Source organism: Oncorhynchus kisutch, linkage group LG27 (genome assembly GCF_002021735.2).
Source record: "Oncorhynchus kisutch isolate 150728-3 linkage group LG27, Okis_V2, whole genome shotgun sequence".
NCBI classification, from domain to species: domain Eukaryota; kingdom Metazoa; phylum Chordata; class Actinopteri; order Salmoniformes; family Salmonidae; genus Oncorhynchus; species Oncorhynchus kisutch.
In genome coordinates, this window is record NC_034200.2 from 41289310 (window position 1) to 41300756 (window position 11447).

At 43.4% G+C, this 11447-nt stretch overlaps 1 protein-coding gene across 1 annotated transcript; it reads left to right on the top strand.

The window, feature by feature from the left end:
• The first annotated feature begins 275 nt into the window (after window positions 1-275).
• cfap410 (cilia and flagella associated protein 410) lies at window positions 276-7512 on the top strand. Its single transcript, XM_031806703.1, has 7 exons — window positions 276-647; window positions 744-762; window positions 1128-1174; window positions 4224-4453; window positions 4604-4781; window positions 4856-4937; window positions 6121-7512. The coding sequence occupies exons 1-7, from the start codon at window positions 571-573 to the stop codon at window positions 6418-6420; spliced, it is 933 nt and encodes a 310-aa protein (XP_031662563.1). The 5' UTR covers window positions 276-570; the 3' UTR covers window positions 6421-7512.
• Window positions 7513-11447: the final 3935 nt, after the last annotated feature.

An 11447-nucleotide genomic window follows, 5' to 3' on the forward strand; every position in this document is an offset into this window, starting at 1 on the left:
CGCGCATCGTGTTTAACCTCTAACAAGGCAGACATGTCCGAGTTTCCTCGATCCGACTGGCACGTCGACAAAACCTCACTGTTTTCCTCGAAAGTACGTACATGTCACGATTACAAAACGATACGAGATTACAGAGAACAATTTAATTATCTCACATCACGGTAAAAAAATAAATATATATATATATATATATCCATAATGTTGTTGTTGGCGGAAGTCATACTAATGTTGTGTGTTTTTGAGGAAGCGCCCAACGGCCTCTCTGGAGGACTTGCCCTGTCCCAGAATGCACCGCGGGACCCACTGACGACGCAGGACCCCCTCCCATTTCTTCTAAAGTACATCTGTTATATGTGACACCTTCCATCTGCTCTTTGTGAGTGTGAGAGTGGAAATGGTTAACCGGATGGTAACGTCCGGTAACGTCGGTAACTACAGACGCCACGGTAGCCGCCCGTTCACAGCTATAAATGATCTGATGGGAGCTGCATTGCCACGACACGATACTTTAGTTTGGATCGATAATTGGTTATTAGAGACTCGTATAATCACCCACAACACGTCTGCAGTATGAAGCTAACACGGAAGTTGGTCCTGGCCAAAGCCAAGGCCTCGGATCTGGACAGTGTGAAGAAACTCAACTGCTGGTAGGTGGGAGGCTAGATGGGTTAGCTAACTATCCTATAGTTAGTGGACTGTCCTCATTTCTCTAATGTGTCCAATGTTTTGTCTTTCCCTTTCAGGGGCTGCAACTTGACAGACGTGAGTATGTGTATTCTCAATTTCTATGTTTGTTTTTAGCTGTTCTGGGTTGACAGAATATCATTTTAATATCCCATGTTTAAGTGGTTAGCTAGCTAACTAGTTAGCTTTGTCTCAACTCTAAAGTTCTTCCTTCTCTATCTCCTCCATCTGTCCTCTCTCTCTCCATCCTCTCTCCTCCCTTCCTCTCTCCTCAATCTGTCCTCTCTCTCCTCCCTTCCTCTCTCCTCCATCTGTCCTCTCTCTCCTCCCTCTCTCCATCCTCGCTCCTCCCCCTCTCCATCCTATCTCTCTATCCATCCTCTCTCTCTCCTCCCTCTATCCATCCCTCCTATTTCTCCTCCCTCTATCCCTCCTCTCTCTAGATCTCCATATTTACCCAGATACCCCACATCGAGGTCCTGACTCTCAGGTTGGCTGTCTATATACACACACACACACACACACACACACACACACACATAGGGCTGTTACAGTGAACATATTACCGCCACATCGGCAGTCACGAGTCATGATGGCAGTCAAATTCCATGTGACCATTTAGTCACGGTAATTAGGCTTCTTCAAGCTCTGATGCTGCTGATGGTCATTAGTAGTCTACCAAATTTGCTAACTGCCTGGTACTCAGCACTCTATTGTCCCTCTAATCACTCTGACATCAATGTAAATGTAATGGAAAATCTAATCAAACACTTCATGAGAGCCTATGAACTCATGTTGCACAATATTTCTATAGGCTATGCAATTGGGTGAGAAAACAGAGTGATGGCCTCTATTAAAAAGAGGAGGATCCAATCAGCTTTCTATAGGCTAGGCCTACTATATTTATTTCTCAACTTTACTAATATTAAGCACATTGCTTCCCTTTACAACAAGAGTATAGCCTACCTTGCTGGCATGAAAAGGAATTATGCGTCCTCCATTCACTATTTAAGGGCACAGATGACATGCATTTTTTTCCCACTGCCCCTGTTCTGAGACAGGTGCATGATAATGGGTCCATTCTAAATCAAAACAAATTTCACACATATATTATTTAGTATATTTAAAGGCAATAATAAATCAAGAATAGTCTGATGGTTGACAATATTAGCCTATCACTTGTGAATTATATATTTTATTGAACCTTTATTTAACTAGGCAAGTCAGTTAAGAACAAATTCTTATTTACAATGACGGCCTACACCGGCCAAACCCGGACGACGCTGGGCCAATTGTGCACCGCCCTATGGGACTCCCAATCACGGCCGGGTGTGATACAGCCTGGAATCTAACCAGGCTCTGTAGTGATGCCTCTAGCACTGAGATGCAGTGCCTTAAACCGCTGCGCCACTCGGGAGCAGATAACGTTTGTATCACAACTAAAGTTGCCAAATAACTTCTTAAAATGAAGCACATTAATCCGCTTTACAAGCGGTGTAGAGCCTAACTACATGCATAAGTAGCACGTGAGTTTCATGTTTGGGGAAGATAATTTTAACCATAAAAATTCACCTTTATAATAAAAGCATAACATGCATAAGTGCATTTGCGATCACCTTTGACACTGGTGTTTTCCTGCTAATTGAACATTCGCGCTTATAGCCTTCTTCTGTGTGCACATTGCTGAGCTTATTTTTTTAATTTTTTTTTTACCTTTATTTAACCTTTATTTAACTTGGCAAGTCAGTTAAGAACAAATTCTTATTTTCAATGACGGCCTAGGAACAGTGGGTTACCAGTGGGTTAACTGCCTGTTCAAGGGCAGAACGACAGATTTTGTACCTTGTCAGCTCGGGGATTTGAACTTGCAACCTTTCGGTTACTAGTCCAACGCTCTAACCACTAGGCTACGCTGCCGCCCCATAATGTGAAGAAGTAGCCTAATAGTTTATTAACATTTTAAGCTAAACGATCTGTTGCGTCAGCCACATTGCATATAAAAGGTTTGTTGATGCTAGTGGTTGTATTAATGTGGCATCTATCACATCCCACAACTGTCAAAGACTATGTTTGGAATATTTCTTTTTGGCATAGAATAGGTCAACTGTTGTACTATGGGGGATAGTAGATTGACATAGGCTAGTGATTTTGCTGTTCGTTAGGCCTAATCATCTTGTTGGACAGTTCATCCAATATCTTCAATATTTGCCTCGGAATTGGATAAGGACACGTGCAGTTGTGTCTGTCTTCACTTGTAGCCTGTGAGATCATGTGACTGGTGTGAGTGAGAGGTGCTTCGGCACGCAGCCGGGAGAAGGGAATTATGAATATTATATTCAGCCGAAAGGCACAACGGCCACTGGCCCGCAAAAGGGATGTATTTTAGGGGGCATTACGACCACACAAAGGGGATGCCGCCGTGAAATTCGAGGCATTATCAAGTGCTTGTCAAATTGGGAATGAGAGACTGATGTAGTGTGTACAGCCTGCGCAAAAAAACAAACAAAGCAGAGCTCATGTCTTTCAAGCGACATTTAAAAAAAAATCATAATTAGAGTCGGATTATGCAGCCTTACAATGTATTAAACATCCAAACATTTATCTGTTTGTGGAACAACTAAAGTCACATTAATAACTCTAAATGAAGCAGATAGGAGGACCTATTTAAAACATTTTTTTTTTTACCTTTATTTAACCAGGCAAGTCAGTTAAGAACAAATTCTTATTTTCCATGACGGTCTATGAACAGTGGGTTAACTGCCTGTTCAGGGGCAGAACGACAGATTTGTACCTTGTCGGCTCGGGGGTTTTGAACTTGCAACCTTCCGGTTACTAGTCCAACACTCTAACCACTAGGCTACCCTGCCGCCACATTGTTAATCACTCAACACAGAATAGCTGCATGAGGTCACTCCCTCAACTTGTTGGAGGAAATATCCTTTCTGTTTTATTCAGCTTGGTTCCATTGTATTCTTCATGCTATAAAATAATACCACGGAATTCTAAGCAGATCTTGTCTGCTAAATGAACTAGTGTAGCCCACAGCCAGATCAGGACCCTAACATAAGGACAACTCAAGAGGATGCTATTCTGTTTTTCTGAAATTGGCTACATTTAACGGTCAGTTACCGTGAGACCAACCGTTATTTGCTTGACAATTACCGGCTGACAAAATGTCATAACCGTCACAGCCCTACACACACACACACACACACACACACACACATACTGTGCGCTGTCTGAGACAAGAGCATGCAAGTTAACCTTTAGTTGTACTGTGTACACTATTATGGGCTCCCGAGTTCGATTCCCGGCTGTATCACAGCCGGCCGTGATTGGGAGTCCAATGGGGCAGGGCGCACAATTGGCCCAGCGTCGTCTGGATTTGGCTGGGGGTGGCCGTCATTGTAAATAATAATTTGTTCTTAACCTGAGTTGTTTAGTTAAATAAAGGTTCAATGTAACACTACGCTGCCTGCTGTACATATGATAAATCAACCTTGACGACACCCTACATTAACCAGGTCCTCTCTCTCCAGTGTGAACTCCATCTTGTCCCTGTCATCTCTGTCGGGCTGTGTGTGTCTGAGTGAGTTGTACCTCAGACGGAACCTCATCCCTTCTCTCTCAGAGCTCTCCCATCTCCGCCCCCTCACACGCCTACGAGTGCTCTGGTTGGCTGAGAACCCCTGCTGCGGAACAGTCCCCAGCCAATACCGTCTCAACGTGCTGCGATGTCTGCCACGCCTACACAAACTGGACAACCAGGGTCAGTTGTCTTCAGCTGTGACAATGTTTGTGTTTTGGGGAAGTATGCTTCAGGTACTTATATCCTCAAGCCGTAGGGGTCCGATTTAGGCTTTGGGCTGTTGCAACTGTGTGTGTAGTAACGTGTGTGTGTGTGTGTGTGTGTGTCCAGTGGTGACAGAGGAGGAGCTTGTTTTCGCTCTAAACGAGGGAGAGGAGATAACACCCCCTGCCGCCGCCCAGAAGCAGTTCTCGACCAGTGGCCAGCCAGAGAACGTCAGCTCCACCAATGGACAGACAGAGGCGGAATTAGAGAACGACCCCCTAAACTACAGTATGGAGGAGACCAAGTAAGACCCGCCCCCTCACAACGTTACACAACTTTAACCCTGTCTCCTAAACCCTGTCTCCTAACCCTCTACAGTAAGATCCGGGAACAGTTGGGGATGAAGCCTATTCCTAGAGACAAGTTCTCCTCCCCATCACCTCGACCTGCAGCTAGGAAGGTAACAGACACTCCTCTGCTACCCAGACAACACTCCTCTGCTACCCAGACGACACTCCTCTGCTACCCAGACGACACTCCTCTGCTACCCAGACGACACTCCTCTGCTACCCAGACGACACTCCTCTGCTACCCAGACGACACTCCTCTGCTACCCAGACGACACTCCTCTGCTACCCAGACGACACTCCTCTGCTACCCAGACGACACTCCTCTGCTACCCAGACGACACTCCTCTGCTACCCAGACGACACTCCTCTGCTACCCAGACGACACTCCTCTGCTACCCAGACGACACTCCTCTGCTACCCAGACGACACTCCTCTGCTACCCAGACGACACTCCTCTGCTACCCAGACAACACTCCTCTGCTACCCAGACAACACTCCTCTGCTGTCTACACACTAACTATTTGGTGATGGGGTCTTCCATTCATACTATGGTTTCATTCATGTATTTCAAATGTATGTATGTATGTATGTATGTATGTATGTATGTATGTATGTATGTATGTATGTATGTATGTACTGTATGTGTGTATGTATGTATGTATGTGTGTATGTATGTACTGTATGTGTGTATGTATGTATGTATGTATGTATGTATGTATGTATGTATGTATGTATGTATGTATGTATGTATGTATGTATGTATGTATGTATGTATGTATGTATGTATGTATGTATGTATGTATGTATGTATGTATGTATGTATGTATGTATGTATGTACTGTATGTGTGTATGTATGTATGTATGTGTGTATGTATGTACTGTATGTGTGTATGTATGTATGTATGTATGTATGTATGTATGTATGTATGTATGTATGTATGTATGTATGTACTGTATGTATGTATGTATGTATGTATGTATGTATGTATGTATGTATGTATGTATGTACTGTATGTGTGTATGTACTGTATGTGTGTATGTACTGTATGTGTGTATGTACTGTATGTGTGTATGTACTGTATGTGTGTATGTATGTACTGTATGTGTGTATGTATGTATGTATGTATATGTGTATGTATGTATGTATGTATGTATGTATGTATGTATGTACTGTATGTATGTATGTATGTATGTATGTATGTATGTATGTATGTATGTATGTATGTATGTATGTATGTATGTATGTATGTACTGTTTGTAGGTATGTATTGATGATGTGTGTGTGTTTCCAGTCCCACACTCTGGAGGCGGTGCTTATGCTGTTGAAAGATCTGGAGGAGGAGGAGCTACGCATCGTTCACGCGGCAACCCAGAACAGACAGCTTCGATCACACACACACCCCAAGCTCACACACACACTGCAGGGAGATGGACCCATCGACACACACACACTGCAGGGAGATGGACCCATCGACACACACACACTGCAGGGAGATGGACCCATCGACACACACACACTGCAGGGAGATGGAACCATCGACACACACACACTGACAAACTCCAGAGAGAGAACGACCGACATCGAGCACTGACACACACACACTCCAACACTAAGACACACACACACTCCCATTGATTTTAAACACTAATGCAACCACCCAACACTGAGGTAGACACACAAGTCATGTTTATGCTCCGTGACCAGAGGGAGAGGTAAGGGTTCACATGCTCCCCTAGGTACAGATCTAGGATCAGCTTCCCCTCCCCCAATCCTAACCTTCACCATTAGTGGGGGGGGGGGAATGCAAAACGGACCCAAGATCAGCGTCTAGGGACTTTACCCTACTCCGGGCTCACACACCCACCAAACCTTGGTACACACACGCTTCAGTATTGTTGTGACAGGCTTTTAGCCAAATAGAGGAGACTGAAGGGAGAAGTCAGAGCTAATCGTCGCTATCTATTCTCTAGCAGCATGTCGCTATCAATTCACTAGCAGCATGTCGCTATCAATTCACGTGCAGCATGTCGCTATCAATTCACGTGCAGCATGTCGCTATCAATTCACTAGCAGCGCGTCGCTATCAATTCCATAGCAGCATGTCGCTATCAATTCCCTAGCAGCGCGTCGCTATCAATTCCCTAGCAGCATGTCGCTATCAATTTCCTAGCAGCGCGTCGCTATCAATTCCCTAGCAGCATGTCGCTATCAATTTCCTAGCAGCGCGTGGCTATCAATTCCCTAGCAGCGTGTCGCTATCAATTCTCTAGCAGCGTGTCGCTATCAATTCTCTAGCAGCGTGTCGCTATCAATTCTCTAGCAGCGTGTCGCTATCAATTCCCTAGCAGCATGTCGCTATCAATTCCCTAGCAGCATGTCGCTATCAATTCCCTAGCAGCATGTCGCTATCTATTCCCTAGCAGCATGTCGCTATCTATTCCCTAGCAGCATGTCACTATCTGCCTTTCCTTAATCAGTGAATGAGTGTTTAGGCAAACTGCTTTGTGTAAATAAAGAGACACTTTAATGCGTAAAAAAAAAAACGCCATTTAAGAGTTGACAACATACATGCATACAACAGTTTATGTACACTGAACCCAAAAATATATAAATGCAACATGTAAAGTGTTGGTCCCATGTTTAATGAGCTTAAATAAAAGATCCCACACATTTTCCATAAGCACTAAAAGATTATTTCTCTAATTTTGTGCTCAAACTTTGTTTACTTCCCTGTTAGTGAGCTTTTCTCCTTTGCCAAGATAATACATCCACCTGACAGGTGTGACATATCAAGAAGCTGATTAAAAAGCATGATCATTACACAGGTGCACCTTGTGCTGGGGACAATAAAAGGCCACTCTAAAATGTGCAGTTTTGTCACATGACACAATGCCAAACGTCTCAAGTTGAGGACGCGCGCAATTGACATGTTGACTGCAGGAATGTCCACCAGAGCTGTTACTAGAGAGTTTGTTAATTTCTCTACCATAAGCCGCCTTCAACATCGTTTTAGACGATTTGGCAGTACGTCCAACTGGCCTCACAAATGCAGACCCTGTGTAACCACGCCAGCCCAGGATCTCCACATTCAACTTTGTCATGGATCCTCTGAGACCAGCCACCCAGACAGCTGATGAAACTGTGGGATTGTCTGAGACCAGCCACCAGGACAGCTGATGAAACTGCGGGTTTGTCTGAGACCAGCCACCAGGACAGCTGATGAAACTGCGGGTTTGCACAACCGAAGAATTTCTGCAAAAACTCAGAAGCTCGTCGTCTTGACCTGACTGCAGTTTGGCATTGTAACCGATTTTCCATAAGGGGGGGGTGGCATGTTGTTTTTTACTGGACCTCCTATGGGGATATATGAATAAAACATGTTCTATACATTCAATAAATCGTATTCGTCAAGTGCCTTTGTTACAACTATGAAACAGAAAGTCACGGTGTTGGAACCCGGTATAAGTCATGGTGTTGGAACCCGGTATAAGCCATGGTGTTGGACCCGGTATAAGCCATGGTGTTGGAACCCGGTATAAGTCACGGTGTTGGAACCCGGTATAAGCCACGGTGTTGGAACCCGGTATAAGTCACGGTGTTGGAACCCGGTATAAGTCACGGTGTTGGAACCCGGTATAAGTCACGGTGTTGGAACCCGGTATAAGCCACGGTGTTGGAACCCGGTATAAGTCACGGTGTTGGAACCCGGTATAAGCCACGGTGTTGGAACCCGGTATAAGCTTATTTTTATAACGAAAACATCAGTAGCCTAAAAATCATTACAAGTGCTAAGTGTGCTTGATAACAGTGAAAATCATCCCAAAAGCAATAATGGCATAATGAGAGCCTGATTCCTCTCTAGGTTTATTCCTAGATTCTCTCAGATGGGTTCTGACCGTTTGTGCAGAAATTCGTCGGTTGCGCAAACCCACAGTTCCTCTCTAGGTTTATTCCTAGACTCCTGCCTTTCTAGGGAGTTTTTCCTAGCCACTGTGCTTCTACATCTGCATTGCTTGATGTTTGGGGTTTTACGCTGGGTTTCTTTATAAACACTTTGTGACATTAGCTGATGTAAAAAGGGCTTTATAAATACATTTGATTTGAATATAAGGGTTGATATGATAGTAGTCAGTTGGAGCATGTCACATGAACAACGAAAGCTGTTGTGTTGCTGATTTAGTTTCTTACTGGAGGTGTAGGGCCGGCTCCCTCAATGATGACATTTTGTGCTGATAATAGCCTGTAGAATTCTTCTGTTTCTTTTGGTGGTGGTGTGGGCACCTGCTCAATGCACACAGTTCTGGCTTTATTGCGCTCATGCCTCAGAGGTGTAAGTTCAGGTTGAGGCCTAGAATCAGAATACTCATCAGAGATGTCACCATGATTAATTTCTTCCTCACCATCGGAGTCGTTTTCATTCACATTTTGTAGCAATGCTAATGAGTGCATCCATTCGTCTTGGTCTTCTTGCAGTGGTGATTTTAGCATGTAAATCTTGGTGGGGCAAACATTTTTTTTAAAGTTTTAGATGCATGCCAGCAAAGCCACAACACAATCCTAAACAATACATTAATTGCACTATAACGGTGCCCACAAACTGTTAGGTCCTACATAAAGCTGTCCCAACAGCAGAGCTTTCTTTTCAGCACCATGGAGTGAATCCTTACCACTGCTACACCTGGCTATCAGCGGAGCCTTGCCTGGCAGCAAAACATTCCACCTCATTTACTGCCTTTAAAAAAACATAGCTGATATGGCTGACTTGCTTCATCAAATGTGGTTTCTACTGACAATTGAGATGTACAAACTCGAGAGGACAACGAGCAGATAAGAGGCAATCCGTAATTTTGATTAAGACATTGAGCGAGCTAGGACTGACGTAGTCAATATAACTATTTGTTCAGCACTTTTGAAATGTACAGCGACATAATTCAGAACATGGGCCGTTCTTATAGTGTTCTCCCTGTACACCAAGTCAGAACCGTAGGATAAATAAAGGGGGCATGTAAGCAGACAATGAAAGCTCTTACAATATTCAATGATTACATTTCTCTAAAACAGGCTATAGGCTACATGTCCACCACCAAGTCAGAACAGTAGGCAAAATTAAGAGGGGAAAAAGTGAGCACAACACAACAAGGTGAGTCCAAAAATGCATTGTATGCTGCTGCATAAATGATGTAATGTGCCAGGGAGATATGTAAACTGTAGCAAAGAAAGTAATACTAAGTGTATGTTGTGAAGTAAGCTGTTAGTAGCCCATGTGCCTCACCCTAATAATGGGGTCCTAATAAGTGTAACCACAAATGGTGGTCACACCAGATACTGACTGGTTTTCTGATCCAAGCACCATGTGAAATCCATAGATTAGGGCCTAATGAATGTATTCCCAGTCATGTGAAATCCATAGATTAGGGCCTAATGAATGTATTCCCAGTCATGTGAAATCCATAGATTAGGGCCTAATGAATGTATTCCCAGTCATGTGAAATCCATAGATTAGGGCCTAATGAATGTATTCCCAGTCATGTGAAATCCATAGATTAGGGCCTAATGAATGTATTCCCAGTCATGTGAAATCCATAGATTAGGGCCTAATGAATGTATTTCATTTGACTGATTTCCTCATATGAACTGCAAGTAAAATCTTTGAAATTGTTGCATGTTGAGTTTATCGTTGTGCTACTATTTCCTTTTATTTTGAGCAATTATTTAATTAATTTTGAATTCTGCATTATTGGGAAAGGGCTAGTAAATAAGCATAAAGTCTACACCTGTTGTATTCAGGGCATTTCACGGTAAAGTCTACACCTGTTGTATTCAGGGCATTTCACGGTAAAGTCTACACCTGTTGTATTCAGGGCATTTCACAGTAAAGTCTACACCTGTTGTATTCAGGGCATTTCACGGTAAAGTCTACACCTGTTGTATACAGGGCATTTCACGGTAAAGTCTACACCTGTTGTATTCAGGGCATTTCACGGTAAAGTCTACACCTGTTGTATTCAGGGCATTTCACGGTAAAGTCTACACCTGTTGTATTCAGGGCATTTCACGGTAAGTCTACACCTGTTATATTCGGGGCATTTCACGGTAAAGTCTACACCTGTTGTATTCAGGGCATTTGACTAATATAATGTTATTTGGTTGTGTGGAACAGCTCACCAAAGACACAAAGCGGTAGGAAAGATGTTCCAAGTTATTATATCTACCAGTAAATGCGAAGCCAAGAATGGCTATGCAAACCATATCAAAAAGTTCAAAGTCTTGGTTGAATATTTGCGAATGTGAAATTCAGTCATCATGTAATAGCCTACTTTGCAAATCTGACATTTCCTCTAGGCTCTTTGGCGCTTGAAAAGTCATTGGCGTTATGGTAACCGATTTAGAAGTTCTACTGCTATTCCGTGATTTTATTTCTGATCAGTTTTCATGAAAAATATAGCGGCTTTGGTTTGCTTCCTGATGTTTCATTTGAAGGGTGTTGCGCTATTCTGTTAAGCTAGTCTTTTGCGCTAGTCCTTTGCGCTAGTCCTTTGCGCTAGTCTTTTGCGCTAGTCCTTTGCGCTAGTCTGTTGCGCTAGTCTTTTGTGCTTGTTACATGTGAAGGTCTGACCA